Below are 19,067 nucleotides of genomic sequence, written 5' to 3'. Positions count from 1 at the left end.
AGACTGAACAATCTACTAAGCTACTTACTGCACAGTAGCTGAACTTTCATTACATTTGTAATAGAGACTCTGTAGACAAAATAATTTCAGAATAACTGATGATGTGCAAATAAGGGCTGGAAGTTATTTGTAGAGCCAGGTCCCTAAAAGTTTGACAGACCTTGGCTGATTAAATTCTCACAGTCTGGAACCCCAGATCTCTGCCTAGGGATAGTTTTTTCCCTACCTTCCCCTTTGCCATGCTTCTCACTACATGCACCCAAGACTCCAGATGAACTAGCAGTGATTGATATGTTGCAATCATCTCTAGATTGAATTCATCAGGGTTCACTTCACACAATCCTTATGAAACAAATCCTGTAACTTTTTTGCAACCCAAGCGTAAATAACTACCAAGGAGGCTGAGGAATCGTTTAGGGTCATGCAAGAGGTTTTCACTCAGAGAAATGGGATAAAACTGAAAAAAGGAAAACGGAGACTGAATATTTGGAAACATTCCCCAAGTCTGTGGAATACTTTCCCTGGGGAAGTGATGAAAGAGCTATCACTTAAGTAGTTTAAATCTACATTGTTGGCTTTTCTTAAGAAGGCATAATATGGTAAGGGTCAATTCTACTATGCTGGAGGGAGGGAGAGATGGACGGACAGACAGGATCACCTAGTTGCTATCCTTCCAAGAGTTTTCTATGTCTTAAAGCTCCAATCCTGCAAATGAATCTGAACAAATAGACATTTGTATCCACATAGAGACCCCATTAACTTCCATGGGGTTTGGGGTGGGTGTAAAGGTCTGCTTGCATGGGCCTGCTCTCAGGATCATGGCCCAAGTATGGAACCTACCGGAAACAGTTAACTCATTATGGTGGGAGCTCTTTGTGTATCAAAGGGAAGAATGTATCCCCTTATCTCTAATGGTTTGCAATTTACCTTAGAGGTATGAAAAATTACAGTTAAAAAATTAACTTACTAAATAAAGCTGGAGCACTATGAGAGTTCAGTAGTCTGTGTACAGGCTCAGCTGCTCTTTAACAAGGAAAATTTTCCAACAATAAGAAGATTCCCATAAGCTAGAATAGAGGACATCCATTGAAATGAATAAAACAAGGGCACCTAAACAGGCAGCTCACTAGTTGATGGGAATATATTGCATAGCCCAGGTATTGTCTTAAAATTTCGTGATAGAAAAGAGCTGTGTGTGTTGTTTAAAATCTGTCTGCTGCTGTAATTAGGGACACCTGCATCCCTGTTATTAACACTGCATTTACTTTATGAATTCAAAGCCTCTTGTCTCTTACTTTAGCTCTGAAGTTTTTATCCTCCATAACTTTCACAGCATTTCCCTGCCTGCAGAATCGTAGGGGTTTGGAAGTAAATTAAGGTTCCCCACCAGACAGCTGGGCTTTATATGGGGAGGCCCTTTCATAAAGCCCATTTTCTTCATCTTTGCACAGAGGGTAGGGATTAGAGAGAAAGATACATTTGGCTCTTTATAGGGATTAAATGTTAATATTCTTTTCCTCCATTTTCAATACTGACAATGGTTGCTACATACAACTTCCTATCCACTGAAAATATAGGACAAAATTATGATTACCAGTCATCGGGGGGGGGGGGTTTAGTAACTGAAGTTAATTTGCAAGTCATTATCTCAGCTGAAATTCAGCATTTAGACCCTAAAATTGAGTTATCTTTCCTAAAATTTAGAGCTATATTTTATGCTGAGACATCTGTCATGAAACTGGAGATTTTTTTGGTGTTTTTTTGTACTCTTGCCAATGAAAGCTCAGCTGATCTATTTACTGATACCTGACATTTATTCAAAGGGCAGAGTGTGGCGTTGGTAGCATCGGGCATTTTGAGCCGTACCATCTTATCACTGGCACAAATTTAGAACAAAAACACTATCTTGGATTGTCTCCATCAGCGCATGACCTTGGTAGAACAAGGATGATCAACTATCCCAAAACACATTGGCAACATTGAAGCAGAAACTCCTGTCAACTGCAGTTTTGAGTTGGCATCAGCAATACAGAATATTTTGCTTAAATGAGCCTTGCCAGTATATCCCTTTGTAAAACACACACAACCCTTCATCTACTCTGTGGAACGGAAAGGAGTTAAATTACAGAAATTCCAAGTAATATGGGAAAGGGACCCCCTGTATGGGGTAGAAAGGCAGGTGCACAAGATGTTTCCGACCCCCACCATGTAACCACCTCCCACCCTTCTTTATTGTTCATTTATTTGTTGTGTATATTGCTAAGCCATCAGGCACAAGACTAGACCTTGTTATGTGTTTGTACAGCACCCAGTATATCTTGAGTGCTATGACAGGTAATCTAAAAAATGGGCTAATAAAAAAGGGAACATGTTTTGGCAGGGAGGGCAAGGAGCTGGGCAATAGCTGATCTGTGTGACCTGCTCCCCTTTTCAAAGCTAAGGGGTAACTTATGATACCCTATGCATCAGAAGTTATTTCTGTGCCACATGAAGCCCCACTGGAGGGATCATGTCCCCATTTGCAAATGGGGAGCAAGGAACAACACAGCTGCAGTGCCAGCTATCATAAAACTGGCAATGTAATAAAATGCCAGCAAAGATTACAACATTTTGCAATCAAAACAGCATATCCTTACTACTGCATACAAAAACAAATGCCATCAAAAGTCTGTACCTTGAGCCCAAAGAAAATATTTTGGGGAAGATAAATTCTCTCTGCATGCTGATATACATCCACTTTATTCCAGACCTTCTAACCAACAACAAGGATTGTCTCCCAGTCATTCATATCAAAGCATATAATTATGCTCTATGGCCATTATGTGACCACACTTCCCCATTTAAGAAATAAGTCATTTTCTTATGCAAAGTAAAATTCCAAAGTCAGACTCATACAAATTCATACAAATTAAGCAAAACCAACAGCTTCCAATTTAAAGCATCGCAATACAACAAACACAACTTGACTACAGTAATGGAAGCAGATAGATATTCTCTGTTACCTTGAAGCTTATGTCGTTGTTTATCCTAGTGCAAAGTGGATGTAAGATAGTGACAGCATTTTACAGCTGTTTGGCACTAGCATTAGGAACTAAACAGACTGCCAAACAAAGGAAAAGCAGATCTAGGGAGTTCACCTGCATTTAGACTCTAGTGGTGGGGCAAAATCTTTTATGTTCACAGGTGTTCTTCATATTTTAGCAAAGCTATTTTGGCCTGATACAAAGCCAATAGAGGCCAGTGGTGCTTTCAATGGGCTTTGAATCAGGCCTTTGGTCCAGGACTGGTGAGATGAACTACATTTGTCTACATAGAGGACAGTAACTAAGAAACACTGACTTCCATACCTCATTTCAGAAGTGGGAACAGCAAACTGTACTACGGATGGATGCACACACAAGTGTGCAGCCCTATTGGCTTCCTATGTGGATCTAGTTACAAGATTTTGGGCCTGTTTTAAACAAGACAGTACAAATGAATGTTCTGCACAATATGAGAGAACAGGAACCAGAGTGACAGTAACAAGGTCATGTTGTTATGTAGACTTGTTATGTGCACAACTTGATGTCAACTCATTTTTATAAATGAATGTAAATAAATATCAGCAATCTCCAGTGACCTTCTGTCTAGCCATTTTCAGTTGGTTTTCTGTAGACATGAAGGTACCCATTTCTGAATATTAACACAGAAGTTGTTAGTCTACCAGCAAGTAGAGTACTGTCATGCTCCATATTATTTCCATGTACATATAGTATTTTTCTATATAAATATATTTTTCTATCACAGGGAAAAGTTTTCAACAGATGTCCCTAGACCGACCCAAAGTAAAAGACCTTACTCCTGTACGGAGCAATCTATCTCCCATACCAGACCACTGTGTTCAGAAAAGTAAGTAGAGCATTTAAATTACTGTAGCACTCCTATGTGAATCTGTAAAGTATTTGCATTGGGATCGTTTTTTAATTTTTCTTTATCCCAGATGTGTTTGATATAATTGGTCTAGCAGCAGTTATGAGCATGATCATAAGAGAATTTAATAGTAGGATAGCAGGGGCTGGAATATGTTGCAGATGTGGTATGCTCAGTCTCCAGTAGATGTGAAAGTGCCTTGTACCACTCTGGTAGCAGCCCTTCCTAGATACTCCAAAGCAATGTTTTACCCTACTGAAGAGTAGGGATGTATATACAATGTGCTGTAGATCATAGAACATATGATAGGTACAGTGCCACTGAAAAGTGAAGATGTGTCCTGCTTGGTGCATTATGGAGCAATGCTTGATGTGTGTGATAAAACCATGGATACACAATGGCTCTACTATAGTTAAGATGAAGAAATCCATCATCTCCCATAAGTATGTGCTTATATTTATATGTCCTTTTCCGTGATCATGGCAGGAAAGAGAATTAGTTCTGGATTAGTTGGATGCCTACCACAAATCAAGTTGTTTTCTTTAGACAGAGATCGTGCACAAATGAGAAGGTGGTCTGTGCTGACCTTTTACTCTGTATTATAGTGTGGTGCTTGGACTTGATCTTAAGCAAGAGCATATAACTTTATATCCACATTGTCAATCTAATGTACTGTATTATATGTTGCTACAACAGACCTTTCAAAGCATTAGTTCATCTGTCTACATTAACCTAGGTGTCTAGGTTTTGACAGTGTGCGCTTTACCATGGTGCCTGAGCTGCTAGGTAATTTGGGTCACTATTTCATCATACACAGCTACAAATGTGTACAGTTTGTGGGCCAAAGCCTCACAATCCTATCTGCAAGTGAAAGGATGGGAGGCAGAGCTTGAGGCTGTCTTCTCCTTCACAGGAAGCTGGTGGCAGCTGCCTTCACTCATTCTCTACAGCTGTGCTCGGTGCTTGCAATTATGGCTGTCTTGGTAGCTTCTGCTGTAATCGAGGGGAGCAGGAAGACAGTGAGGGCCTCTCTTGCTGTAGACTGCCAGCCAGTTCCTCTTCATTCCCATGGCAACCCCAAGAGAGTTGCTGCAAGAGCAAAGAGAGCCGGTCCCTGCCCCAGTTATCAGCATCAGCAGCGGGGAGAATGTTTAAAAAGTCAGGACAGAGGCGGAAGACCACAGGCCAGTGTCAGAGTTTTAGCTGGAGCTAGACATGGTAAGGCACTTGGGTGTGTGATGCTACCAATGCCAGCCCCACTCTCAGCACAGTCTCACATTTCTGTGCTCCAGTAAGCTCCAAACCCATATATTTGTTTTGAATAAGGATTTGTGGGTTTGCCATTTACAAAGCACAAATCAGCCAGGTCCTACACCACCAATGTTTTAGAGCTAAGCAAAAGGTTTCTTGCCCATTAGGACCTGAGTTCTACCACTCTGGAATCTGTGTGTCTGCAGCTGAAGTTGACCCCATTGCTAACAACAAAAAAATAAAGGAAGCTGCACTCCTTACACTGCTCTGCACATTAATGATGTTTCCAGCGAGGGTGATGGGAAAACAGAACTCTGAGCTCTGCTGTTGTCTAGAAAGTAAAAGAGAAACTAATGTTCACCTCTTCTCTTTTGAGGCAAAGACATGAAGAATGATCAAAGTGACACTGCATGTCGTCAAGGAAAAATTCTTTAACTACTTTCAGAACCAGAGCTTCAAGTTGTCTTTTTAATTTTAAACTCTGATGTTTAAATATTCTCTGCTCATCCCCAATTAGCATACTGTTAGGTATAACTTTCAAAGGTGGATTTCATAGTCATTGGCATTTATATAGACTTAATTCACACAAGCAACCAGGGTATTTTCAGCTACAAGTAGCATATTACTGTCACAGTTAAGCATCACAGATAGAGGTGTGAGGTATTAATGTTTAGCAGCATGCCATATACAAGGTATCATCTTTCCTAGGACAGATATAAATAACAAAAAGAAAATCTGTTTGCAAAACTGATTACATGTTTCACTTGCTAAAGAAAACAGAGAAAAACTTAAATATGATGGGTGAAATCCAACACTGTTGGGGTTTATCTTACTCAGATAAACTTCTCTGGGAGTAAAACTTCAAGAGTGGAAACCTGGATCTACTGAAATCAAATTGATTTCAATAGATCTAGGTTTCCACTCCTGAAGTTTTAGTCCCAGGGAAGTTTACCTGAGTAAGAATGTTAGGATTCAAATAGAAAAGACAAGATTCAATGACTTTTTAATTAAATTGAAACAAGTGGTAAAAACATAGAATAAAAAGGTGAAAGAAAACACAATAAAAGTATAAAAATAATTAGAAAGAGAACTGAAACCTCTATGAATGTAAACAGAAAAAAGTATACCCCCCCAAAAAAAGGAAGTGAAGCAAAAAAAAAAAAGGAAGATGTATTTGCCTTAAAACAACTTTAAAAATATCTTTTAGAAAAAAGTTTAAGTAGCACTGAAGCAGGAACATAAGAAAAGAAAAACATATGGAGGGAGGAGGGACTAGGCTGTCTTTAAGCCATCATATTGACCTCCCAATTTTAGGCTGCTTCTGGGAGCTGGAGAGGTCCCTAGCATAACATAACCTCCTGTGGCTGGCCTGTTGGCCTTGAATCTATGCAGTGTTCAGTGCTGCTGCCCCACCCCAACACACCCTTCCTGCCCTTGGTATATACCTCCTAAACCAAGGCTTGCAACAGGGTCCTCAGAAGACAGCCTTAGAGCTGACTTTCACAGCTCCTGCAATGAAAGAGTCCTCCCCTGGCAAAATATTGGGCTTTTAAGGTCCCCTTATACTGCTCTGGCCCTTTCATGTGGCATAAAGGGGCTAAAACTGCAGTGAAATTCACACCTCTTAAATATAAATATGAGTAGATCTAGTTCAACAGGTCAATTTTGAAAATAGGAATAATGGTCATTTTTGCCATTATTCTTTATAACAAAGTTTCTTCAAAAAGAACAGGAGGACTTGTGGCACCTTAGAGACTAACAAATTTATTAGAACATAAGCTTTCGTGGGCTACAGCTCACTTCATCGGCTGCATAGAATGGAACATATAGTAAGGTGTGTGTATTGTGACAAAGTTCCTTCTCTACCTTGGTAGATTTGCAGTTCCTGCTCTATCTTGGTAGATTTCTGCAAATTGGCAGATTTGCTTACCTTGGAGCTTCATGGCAGCCCTCAACTTGGCCATTTTTCTGAACCCACAGTCCAATTCGACTCCTCCTGTGTCTGACCAGGAGTTGGGAGGATTTGAGGGGAACCCAGGCCCGTCCTCTACTCCGGATTCCAGCCCAGGGCCCTGTGGAATGCAGCTGTCTAGAGTGCCTCCTGGAACAGCTGTGTGACAGCTACAACTCCCTGGGCTACTTCCCCCTGGCCTCCTCCAAACATCTTCTTCATCCTCACCATAGGATCTTCCTCCTGGTGTTTGATAATGTTTGTATACCTCAGTCCTCCAACAGTCTGCGTTCTCACTCTCAACTCCTCAGTGCCTCTTCCTCCTAGCTCTTCACATGCACACCACAAACTGAAGTGAGCTCCTTTTTAAAACCCAGGTGCCCTGATTAGCCTGCCTTAATTGATTCTAGCAGCTTCTTGATTGGCTGCAGGTGTTCTAATCAGCCTGTCTTAATTGTCTCCAGAAGGTTCCTGATTGTTCTGGAACCTTCCCTGATACCTTACCCAGGGAAAAGGGACCTACTTAGCCTGGTGCTAATATATCTGTCGTCTATTACTCTCCTAAACCCATCTGGCCCGACCCTGTCACACTATATATACACACACACACACCTTATTATATGTTCCATTCTATGCATCCGATGAAGTGGGCTGTAGTCCACGAAAGCTTATGCTCAAATAAATTTGTTAGTCTCTAAGATGCCACAAGTCCTCTTGTTCTTTTTGCGGTTACAGACTAACACAGCTGCTACTCTGAAATCTGAAAGTTTCTTCATCAGCATGGGCTGAAGAATAATGTTCTACAACAGAGAATTCCACAAAGGACTCTCCTCTTTCAGAATGGCTGCCATCTCCTATGGGTCTCAGTAGGAGAAGGCTGAAAATGCCCTTTGCAAAGACATCCTCCTTCAAATTGACCACTGCCTCTCATTTTTCCCAATGAGAGTGAAGCCAAGTTGCACTCAGGGAAGTTGTGGACTCAGGCCGCCATTTTCTTTGAGGGCAGGTTGGCATCACTCCCGTAGGGCATAATAGGAGTCAGTGGCCATTTTGAAAGAGGGTATCTTGAAAGGTTAGCCCTCTAGTCACACTTTCTTCATGTGTAACAAAGTGGTTGAATCTCTGCTTTAAGTGAAAATCTCAACTTTTAACTTACGGAAGTGCCAGTCACTGTTCCAAATATTTCCCCAGCCCTTGCCTTCCCAACCAGTATTATTTCATTTTGTCATGACTAATCTTGCTCCATTCTCCTTCCAAGCCTTACCTATGATGCCTTTGTCCTCACTCCACAGTTTGTCTTCCAGCATCCCCTGGGCACCACCTCTCTGACAATCTGCCTCTTGTCTCTGCAGACATGAGCAGTTTGCAATAGTCATACTTGAATATTGAGGAACCAAGGGCTGGAAGGGCATCGAGTTGCTGCTGGAGTCTCTTTCTTCCCCAGAGAACTGACCCTGCCCTGTTCCATCAGCAGTGCTGCCCAGATAAGGCAGGCTAGTGCCTACCTGTTACCACACCACACTGCGCCCCAGAAGTGGCCAGCAACAGGTCCAGCTTCTAGGCAGGGAGGCCACGGGGCTCCGCATGCTGCCCCTGCCCCAAGCACCAGCTCCACACTCCCATTGGCCAGTGGGGGCGGTGCCTGTGGGAGAGTGCTGCGTGGAGCCGCTTGCGCGCCCCCGCCATGGAGCCAGACCTGCTGCTGGCTGCTTCCGGGGTGCAGCATGGTCCGCAATCCCAGGACAGGAGGGAATTCTGCCTCTGCACCCTGGCTTCACCACTGACTGGGAGCCACCAGAGGTAAGCCAGTGCCCCAACCCCACACCCCAATCCCCTGCTCTAGCCCTGAGCATCCCTCAACCCCAGAACCCCTTCCTGCACCCCAAACCTCTCATCCCTGGCCCCACCCCAGAGCCCTGACCCCTCCCACCCTCCAACCCCCTTCCCCAGCCCAGAGCCCCTCCCACACCCCAAACCCCTCATCCCCAGGTCTACTGGGTCACAGGCATCAACAATTTTCTTCAACTGGGTCCCCAGAAAAAAAGTTTGAAAACCACTGTCCTAGAGGGAGTTTTGCATTATTCAGGAGCCGACAGACAGACAGAGCTTGACTTCTGGCACCTCGTCTTGCCTGTTTGAAAGAATGTTACTATGTAGTGGCTTCTGATGCTTGGTGGTAAAATCACCACAGCGCAGCAGGCCTGTGCAAGATTCTCTAAACCACTTACACTTTTAGTTAAGGGCTTAAGTGGGTTTTTCTTGGTGTTTAGGGCCTTCTGCAGACTCTTTGCACTCGTGTGAATTTCACTTAGTTGAATAACAATCTGCAAATGTCACAGATGTTAAGCTTGGTGCTGTCCTCTTAAGAGATGAGTGAGTGCTCCTCTGGATGTGTTTGGTTTCCATGCAAAAGTCTCCACTAAACCAATTCTACCACATGCCACAAAATAGAAATCCTGACCCCTTCCTTTTTAGAACATCACAATGCATGTGTCCCTGGAGTCATCCAGGCAAATTCTGTAAAAAGTGATTGAAACCATAATTGATGCATTTTTTCTTTTAAAAATATTTCTTGAATTACAGTATTAAATATTAATGAACCATGAATCTGAGCTATGCATCACGTTAAACTGCAAAAGACCAGGTAGTTAGCTTACAATACTGCCTATTACACCCCATGAGAACTTGGTTTGTGTGCTTTGATCAAGCTTGAGTTTAGAATAGACTTGTGTGTTTAGAAGCCAGTAAAAATAAATTTTAAAAAAGACCTCCAGTACTTTTAAATTCTTTCTATAAGAATCTGCTTTGCAACAAACAGGACCCTTGTGGCCATTCCAGAATTATTGTTCATGGCAAATGACGAATTATTATATAGGCATGTGGCTTTGGAAGGGGATGGTTGGGAGAACTTCAGCCTTTGTTGTATCATGCATATAACAAAAAAAAATTCTATATATATGGGGAGGGGAGCTGTTCCAGTGTCCATTGAAGTCAACAGGAAAGCTAGCATTGACTTCAATAGGAGTTGAATCAGGTCCTTGATGCACAAGGGAAAATTCTGCTTCCCTACCCACTCTGTAATTCTGCAGGTATAGAAGGCCCTGAGCATGACAATACTGGTCTGATTGCACTCTGCAGGGGCAGGTGGGATTCAGGGATTCCACATAAGGTTCTGCAAATCACAGAGCTTCCCTAGACGTCAGCTTGGAAGGAAGTCGTGAGATTGGCTGGAGAAGGATAGGCATGGAGGCAGTGAATCCTCAACTAGTTGAGGTTTCAGAGTAGCAGCCGTGTTAATCTGTATTCGCAAAAAAGAAAAGGAGTACTTGTGGCACCTTAGAGACTAACAAATTTATTTGAGCATAAGCTTTCATGAGCTGAAGTGAAGTGAGCTGTAGCTCACGAAAGCTTATGCTCAAATAAATTTGTTAGTCTCTAAGGTGCCACGAGTACTCCTTTTCTTTTTTGCGAATACAGACTAACATGGCTGCTACTCTGAAACCTGTTATTATGCAAGGCACTGAATTTAGCCGTATGGAGTGGAAATCTATCAACTTCATGAAAAAACTCGTTTTGGAATGCATCCGATGAAGTGAGCTGTAGCTCATGAAAGCTTATACTCAAATAAATTTGTTAGTCTCTAAGCTGCCACAAGTACTCCTTTTCTTTTTTGCAACTAGTTGAGGTATCTCTCAGATGAAGTAGTACTATTTTTAGCTAAACCAAATATTTCCCTGAAATTAGTATCTAAAGAAATCCATGATGTTGGGAAAGTGTCTGAATTTAAAGTCAGTTATGCCAAATCTGAAATGCTAGCTATAAATTTGCCAGGCTCTAAGAAGTCAATCTTCCAGAAGACTTTTGGATACAAATGGGCAACAAATTCTATAAGATTCTGACCCTAAGAACCCATTTATACCAATGGGAAAAATGCACACCCAACACACAGTTGTCAGAATATTTTACCAAACAGTGTCTTGTAAGGTATCTCATGAAAACTGGTGTCACACTGATCAGGAATATCATTGTGTGATGTATGTGCATGTTGTGTATACAGAGTTACATGAGCATGCTGGAAGTAAGTTCTTAAAGTATGGTGTGGAGGCAGCTGATAAACAAGCCTGCCCTAAACAAAGGAATGTGGATTTACCTATCTATATGGACCCAGTTTGCAGGCGGATGAACAAAAGCATGGCTTGGTTACAAACAAAGTACTCAAGCCTGTAAAAAGAGCAAATTGACTGGAGGATGATCAAAAGTACCTACACCCCAAAGAACAAGCAGCAGAGGAGAGGAACTTTATCTCAGCTTACTGTTCAAAAAATACAATTCAAAGCTTTTCTGGACTATAAAAGGTAAGAAAGGGGACTCCTTTGATATCTATTACTTAAGGGACAAAAGGGGCCAGCACTCTTGGAATCTGTGAAAGGTGAATGGGTTAAAGATACAGAACTGACTGTAGGTGAGAAATTTCCTGACACCAGGATTGTAATCTAAATTTTATACTCTAGAAAGCGTGTTTTATTTGTAACTATTTTCTGCTTGTATTAGCTCTGCTTAGCATCACTTACATCTGTTCTTTATTAATAAACTTATTCTTGTTTTATTAATTTCTCAGTGCTGTTATACTAAAGCGAGGGGTGCATTCTCAGTTGAGACCATAGGCTGGGGTGTATTCTGTCTCTTTGGAGACAGCTGACTTGGTAATTTCTGTGATTGTCCAGTTGGAAGGCCTGGATATTGCAAATGAATGCTCTTCTGGAGGTTCAGGAACTAGAGTTTACTGAATGGTACCCGCAAGGCAAGGTGTGATGGGATGTACTTACCCCAAGTCAGAACTGAAGGGGTTAAGGAGTAACCCTGGACCCAGGCAGCCCTACCCATCTCTACCTGCAGAGCATACTCTAGCTGGAGGTGGAGTTTAAAAGGGAGCCAGACAGTTCAGAAGAGGCCTGACAGGACAGGGAGAGACACCTACCCTAAAAGCTCCTGAAAGATGCTACAAAAACTTTTCCCTGGGAGAAAAACCCTGCTGAGCCCAGAGGGGCAGAAATTTCAATTATTCTCCTTTCCTTTGCTACTGTGACAAACTGTAAGACTTTTCAGGGTAAGCGAGTGATAAGAAGTGGTCCCAGGAGGCAGCCTTAAGGCACTCCTGGGTGCCAGAGCCCAGTGGAGGGGGAGGGCCCATGCTCCCCTACCAACCACCTTGTTATGGAGGGCACAAAAACTCTCTCTTCCAGACTCCCCCTTGGGGAAAGCCAGAGAGGGTAAAGACTTTGCAAACTGCCTGGCTGGAACTCAACACTCCCAGGGGTCACTAAACAGACTGAAGGTCATCTCCCCACCATCCCTTCATGGGGGGGTGGGGCCCAATATCTTCCTTGAGACTCGGTTGGCCCAATGAGGGATACAGCTAATTGGTGACCTGGCCAGAAGGTCAGATTAACACTCACCAAAAGGCAGGCTTCCCCAGGACATGACAGTAGCCAGTGGGAGACTTGGGAGGCGAAGTAAGTAAAGACCTAGTATCTTAACCACTAGGCAACATCACCAGTGAGCCACCCTTCGCAATTTGGTGGAGAAGGTGGGCACTTATCAGAGGTCTGCAGTAAAGCCTTGAAAGAAAAAAAAATTATGCATATAGACAAATTGTTGAAGTGGCTGATGGACAGCCAGCATTAACAGAACCAGCCATTCCAACATAAATGGCTACCCAGCAACAGCAGTAAGCAGCACGACAACAGAAGCAGCAGCTCAACCAGGAGCTGATTGCACAACAGTTAGAGCAGCAACAACACCTGGTCCAGCAGGTGGTGACCCTTTCACAACCACTAGGGACAAGCACAAATCTTGTGGTCAGAACCACAAACCCTACCCCAACCCCAAACCTTCTGGTAAGGTGTCTGGGGACAACTCTGATGCTTTCCTTACTACTTTTGAGAAGATCGCGGCAGCAGCTCAATGGCCATCTGAACACTGGGCTGTTTCGCCAGCACTTTATCTTACCAGGACAGCTCAAGCAGCATATCAGAGCCTTGATGCCATGGATGTGCAAGACTATGCATGGGTCAAGGCAGCCATTTTAGACATCTTTGATATCATAGCCGAGACCCACCAGCAGCACTTTCCACTGGAATCCCAGCCTTAAGCAGTGGCTCAGAGCCTTAAAGAACATTGTTGGCTGTGGCTCCAGTTGAGCAAGTCATGCTCAAGCAATTCATGCAGATTCTCCCAGCTGGCAGACATGGGTGAGTGTTGTGACACAAGCCTGAAACACTGGCTGATGCAATAAAGCTGTCAGAAAATTGGAACAATGAGGCCTCAATATGCTCATTCCAGAGGATCACAGACTGTGGATCTATGGGCCCAGCGAGGGGAATGCCCTCTGGGGTACTGAATGCCAAGCCCAGTCCCCTGGATGATCTGCACCTATGGATGACATGACCAGAGGGTCGGATGGACACACATCAGAAGGCAGACCACCACAAGACATGACTATAGCCAGTGGGAGACACTGGAAGTGGGGCAAGTAGAGACCTAGCATCCTAACCACTTGGCAACACTGCCAGTGAGTGCCACCTATCACACAAGGTTAAGACTGACAGAGTCTCAAGGAATTTGCTGGTGAGACAGGCAGAATGGTGTGGCAAGGAGAGGACACATGCAGTTTAAGTTCCAGTAAAGCTCTCGCTCACACAAATAGTGGGATAACAGTGGCTTGTGATTTTGGGCGCCCAAAGAAAGACTCACAAAGATACCTTGGAATTCACATCTCAAACAACCTAGAAGAACTTTATAATTTAAATGTCAAATCTCTACTTCAGCAAATGAAAAGAGATCTGGAGTCCTGGGGGAAGTATGCCATTTCTTGGTTGGGAGAAATAGTCACAGTCAAAATGAACATTTTGCCAAGGATATCTTTCTTTTTTCAAAGTCTTCTTGAAATCATGCTGGATAAAAAGCATAGCAGAAATACAGAGGATGGTGTTAGAATTCATATGGAATAAGAAAAGACCAAGTATGAGTGCAGATACTTTCTTTACACCAATTGAACAAGGTGGTTTAGCTATTACAAATATTCTGTGGCACTACCAAGGCAGCCCACTCAAAGCAGTAGTGCGGAGGTGGGCAAACTATGGACCGTGGGCCACATCCAGCCCGCGGGACCATTCTGCCCAGCCCCTGAGCTCCTGGCCTGGGAGGCTAGCCCCCGGCCCCTCCCCCATAGGCTCAGTTCACTGCACCGCCGGCGCAATGCTCTGTGCGGTGGGGCTGCGAGCTCTTGGGGCAGCAAAACTGCAGAGCCCAGCCTGATCCAGGGCTCTGTGCTGCGTGGTGCATAGCTGGCTCCAGCCAGGTGGTGAAGCTGCCTGTCACATCTGGCTGTTTGGGGAGGCACAGCCTCCCCTAACCAGCTCTCCATACAATTTCTGAAACCTGATGCGGCCCTCAGGCCAAAAAGTTTGCCTGCCCCTGCAGTAGTGGATTGAAAGCACTCTAACCCAGCCAAACACTGGGTCTTTTATTTAACAAGAAAATTGGAGCAGAATAAACATTGCTAGGCTACTGTGGATCAATTAAAAAAAACACGCCCTCCAGAAATTTATACTCATCCTTAAGTGAAGACTTCTCTATAGGTTGGGATTGAACTAAAGATAAAATAAATCCCTTTCCCCCATTGCAAACATTCCAAATTTTAACCCAAATTATGAATCAGAAAGTCTAAAGACTGAAAAGATCATGGAGTACAAACAGTTGACCAGCTATTCAGCAAAAAAGCTTTTCTAATTTAATTAGCGCTCAAAACTATCTTTAACTGGCTCACTTTCCCATGGTACCAGTACTTTCAAGGTGGGCAGTATGTTTCTCAACCTTCTAGAAAAGTTGTTTCATATGGAAAGCCAACTTTAATAGGCGAGATGGCGTATGGTCAGTTAGGTGACAGACATTATAACTAATTTATAATCACTCTTTGCAGACACCTTTTTTAAAAAAAAAGTGTCCATATGAGACAAACTGGGAGAAGCATATGGATAGATAAATTACCTAGAGAAGAGGACAAGCAATTTCAGTCTGTAGCACAATTTTTATTTTTTTTTAAAAAGGTCTTTCCGATACTGTTTCAATAGTCGCTCGGGCTAGTCAGGTTAAAGAATATTTATAGATTGAATGGGGATAAATGTTGGGGAAATTGTGGTGGACATGTCCAGTCATTAAAGAGTACTGGGGTGCAATTTGTAACCAACATGTCACAAATTATTGGATATTTAGATACTGGTTACCATTTATTCAATACTCTACAAAAAAAGCACACCAGTTAATTTTTTATATTAACATTCAGTAGACATGCCTGATTTGTTAAATATAATTCAATAAATCACTAGACAACAACATGTCATGGGTAGTGTAAAGATGCTCACTCTGTAACATGGTAGCACTATGTTAAGTGGAGAGCTCCAACAATTACATGTTTCTCCAAACCAAAGCTCACTGTCGTAATGATTATTGCATTTGTCTCTGATATTTATATGGCTAGGATTTGTAAACGTATTACAATATCCTAAATAAAAACAGATTTAGATGTGTAACAAACAGGCCACTCTTCTGTCTGTACATTTTTTGATCTGCTATTCTTTCTAATGGTACAATTAATCGGTAAATATGGATTCTACAGTGTTCCATATACAGCAAATCTACTCTTATCAGGTAAATTCAGATTGTTTAAAGTGGACTTATAGGACAAGATCCTCAGCAGATATAAATTGCCATAGCTTCAGTGAAGATACTCAACTGACACCAGCTAAGGATGTTACCTGTTGATTCTAACAAAAATTGCTCCAAATTCTCCTCTATTAAATCATAAGAGCATAAGAATGGCAATACTGGGTCAGATCAAAGGTCCATCCAGCCCAGTATCCTGTCTTCCAATAGTGGCCAATGCCAGTTGCCCCAGAGGGAATGAACAGAACAGGTAATCATCAAAAAGAAAAGGAGTACTTGTGGCACCTTAGAGACTAACAAATTTATTTGAGCATAAGCTTTCGTGAGCTACAGCTCACTTCATCGGATGCATTTGCATTTGAAGTGAGCTGTAGCTCACGAAAGCTTATGCTCAAATAAATTTGTTAATCTCTAAGGTGCCACAAGTACTCCTTTTCTTTTTGCGAATACAGACTAACACGGCTGCTACTCTGAAACTGGTAATCATCAAGTGATCAATTCCCTGTCACTCATGCCCAGCTTCTGGCAAACAGAGGCTAGAGACACCATCCCTGCCTATCCTGGCTAATAGCCACTGATGGACCAATCCTCCATGAATTTATCTAGGTCTTTTTTGAACCCTGTTATAGTCTGGGCCTTCACAACATCCTCTGGCAAAGAGTTCTACAGGTTGACTCTGCATTGTGTTAAGAAATACTTCCTTTTATTTGTTTTAAACCTGTGCCTATTAATTTCATTCGGTAACCCCTAGTCAATCAATCAATCTACATCTGGATTAATTCTATTGTTTTCAGTGGCATTACACCAGATTTACATCAGATTAAGAGAGAATCTCCTCCTTGATGGTTTGTAGAATTTACTTAAACTTGTGCAGAGAAACTCCCCATCAGGTGGGTTGTGAGGAAGGAGCAAAGAACTGAAGAACTGTCAAAGGAAGAGAGGGAGTCATGAAGATTCATGTTCAGATAAGTTTTGGATATGTATCCATGTGTTTCAGTGATTAACATAAGTGAAGCTATGCAGGCTCACAGATCACTGAAAACTCCTTGTAAATCATCTGTCATTTCGTTGTTTGCTTGGTTATTACAAAGAAAAGTATTTTCACACATGATTAGTTCTGCCAGAGTGTGTTTTAAATTACTTTAGTAATTCTTTGCTCATTTTCTATACTGTTTCTAAGTTTCATGGATTCAATTTAAGTGCACATGATACAAGATAAACGTACAAGAATAAGAAAGTGACAAACTTGACAAATTATAGAATTTGTTTCTGACTTTCTGGGCACTCTTTCTCTTTCTCTTTTTTCCTCAGTCCGGCTACCACCTACTGAAGTTTCTCATGGTGTCAAGAAGTCAAAGTCTCTGTCTTTAAACTCCTTAAGGACTGGCACAACTATTCTCCCACCAGCACTTACCTCCAAATCCCAGAGAGGAGGACTTTCTCAAAGTCATTCACTGCATTCCTTCTTACCTGTTGTATCAGGGGAGTCTCTCAGAACAAGCCGTGTCCTGCCTGCTATCCCGAGTCAGAAGGGATCCACTCTCACAGTGGAATACTTTAAGAAATCTTCCAGCAAATCAGACAGTGAAAATTAGCTCATCTTGCTGGCCTCAAACACATAGATGGAAATATTTCTAAGCTTTTTATTACAAGATAACTATACAGTAGAACCTCGCTAATTCACATTAATGAAAGCTGATGTGAAGTAGACTGTTAATGATTAAGCAATTTAAAAAGCAAAGATAATGCATCACACACAGTATTTTGTGCACTGTTTTGACATTTTTAGTATTTTAATTTATGATTAATTTGATAGTGAGTAGTAAATATACTGTAGTATATTTTGTGAAAGGAAACCCTGGTAACATACAACCCCACTACAGCACTGTGCTATTAAATCTTTGCTGAGAAAGAGGGCTAGAATGCCGGGTTTGTGTGAGAGTCATAAAGTGTTTGGATAAGTGAAATATGAGTTGGTGAGGTTCTACTGCTCTTATAAATTTGTTAGTCTCTAAGGTGCCACAAGTACTCCTTTTCTTTTTGCGAATACAGACTAACACGGCTGCTACTCTGAAACCTGAGGTTCTACTGTAGTTCAAAAAGCAAAGGCTCTGATGCTGAAAACCAATTTTTTTTTTAAACTAAAATTCTGAACTCTAAAGAAACATCAGTTTTGGTAAATCAGCTGTTATTTTCCAATTTATTTCTAACATATTTTCTACACTGTGAATTTGTGATTTTTGTGATCTCCACATGCCAAAAAAATGTAATACAAAAAACCAAATCTTTGTAAGACAGACAGGGACATAGCATGGGCCTTTCAAAATGTTTGCTATTGCACAGATTGATTTATGTATCTGATTTACTTAATACTTTATATTCTTCAATAACAAGACACTGTATTATTTTCATATAACAAGGATAATTCAATCAGATCAGTGTTATTAGCTGTTATTTCATCAATTTAATCCTTCTGAGCTACAAATTAAAAAAAATAAAAACTGAAAGCTTTTAATCAACAGAAATTTGAGTTGCATTATATGGGTGCATGCTGTATGGTCTTTTGCAAAACACTTTCTAACATTGTACTTTATTGGAGGCTGACAGAGTTAGTTAGCATATGATTGCTACAGGGTGCTCATCTCATTACTTTCCCATATTACAGTCTTCAGTTAACAAACTACTTCTCCATTTTCAGTCAAATACATGGGTTAATTAGCTCTCACTCTGCCAATGAGAATGGAATAAGCACTCCCATGTAGTTCTAGATAAATGTTTTATTAGCTACATGATTCTTTCTTAATTGCCTCACAGTAGAGGCCAAATCCAGCACAACATAGGTATTCAACCTGTGGAAGTGCCAATACCTAAGTTTCTGATTTCAATTCAAGGTGATCTAGTCAAAGAAAAGGATGGCTTGTCCTTCTCACAGGTGTCCTGAGACAAAAACTGCCCAACAGTCAAGAGCTGTTTTGGGAAAATAGAGGGGAAAGAACTCCTATAAATGGGTTCCTGATTCCTGTGTTTGCACCTAAGCATCTGATCCAAATATCAGACCCTAAATGCACAAGCTTGAAAGCATCCAAATCCTCTGTAGCTAGGTGAATAAAAAGCTGTATCCCCAAAGCACACTCAGTCAGTGGTAAACCAATTCCACAAGGATGCAGAGCCCACTCAAGGCATTGCACAGCAGCCTCCTGGGCAAAAAGTGTGGCAGCCACTACAGAGGACG

The 19,067-nt window shown here is 41.9% G+C and overlaps 1 protein-coding gene across 4 annotated transcripts in view; it reads left to right on the top strand.

Annotated features, from left to right (window-relative positions):
* ANKRD55 (ankyrin repeat domain 55) overlaps positions 1–18,550 on the top strand; it is a 71,188-nt gene extending 52,638 nt beyond the window's left edge. The window contains exons 10-12 of one of the 4 annotated variants that reach the window (XR_006281470.1): positions 3,787–3,888; positions 17,147–17,816; positions 17,918–18,550. Coding sequence is in view for 1 of the 4 variants with exons in the window: in XM_038403800.2 (XP_038259728.1) it covers positions 3,787–3,888; positions 17,147–17,430 (386 nt within the window). In the remaining 3 variants the exon portion in view is untranslated. Of the gene's footprint in view, positions 1–3,786; positions 3,889–17,146 lie in introns of all 4 variants that reach the window. The other 3 variants (XR_006281469.1, XR_006281471.1, XM_038403800.2) reach the window with 3 other exon arrangements.
* The last annotated feature ends 517 nt before the right edge of the window (positions 18,551–19,067 follow it).

The sequence above is a fragment of the Dermochelys coriacea genome, chromosome 5 (genome assembly GCF_009764565.3).
Source record: "Dermochelys coriacea isolate rDerCor1 chromosome 5, rDerCor1.pri.v4, whole genome shotgun sequence".
NCBI classification, from domain to species: domain Eukaryota; kingdom Metazoa; phylum Chordata; order Testudines; family Dermochelyidae; genus Dermochelys; species Dermochelys coriacea.
This window is presented reverse-complemented; position numbering and strand designations above follow the sequence as displayed.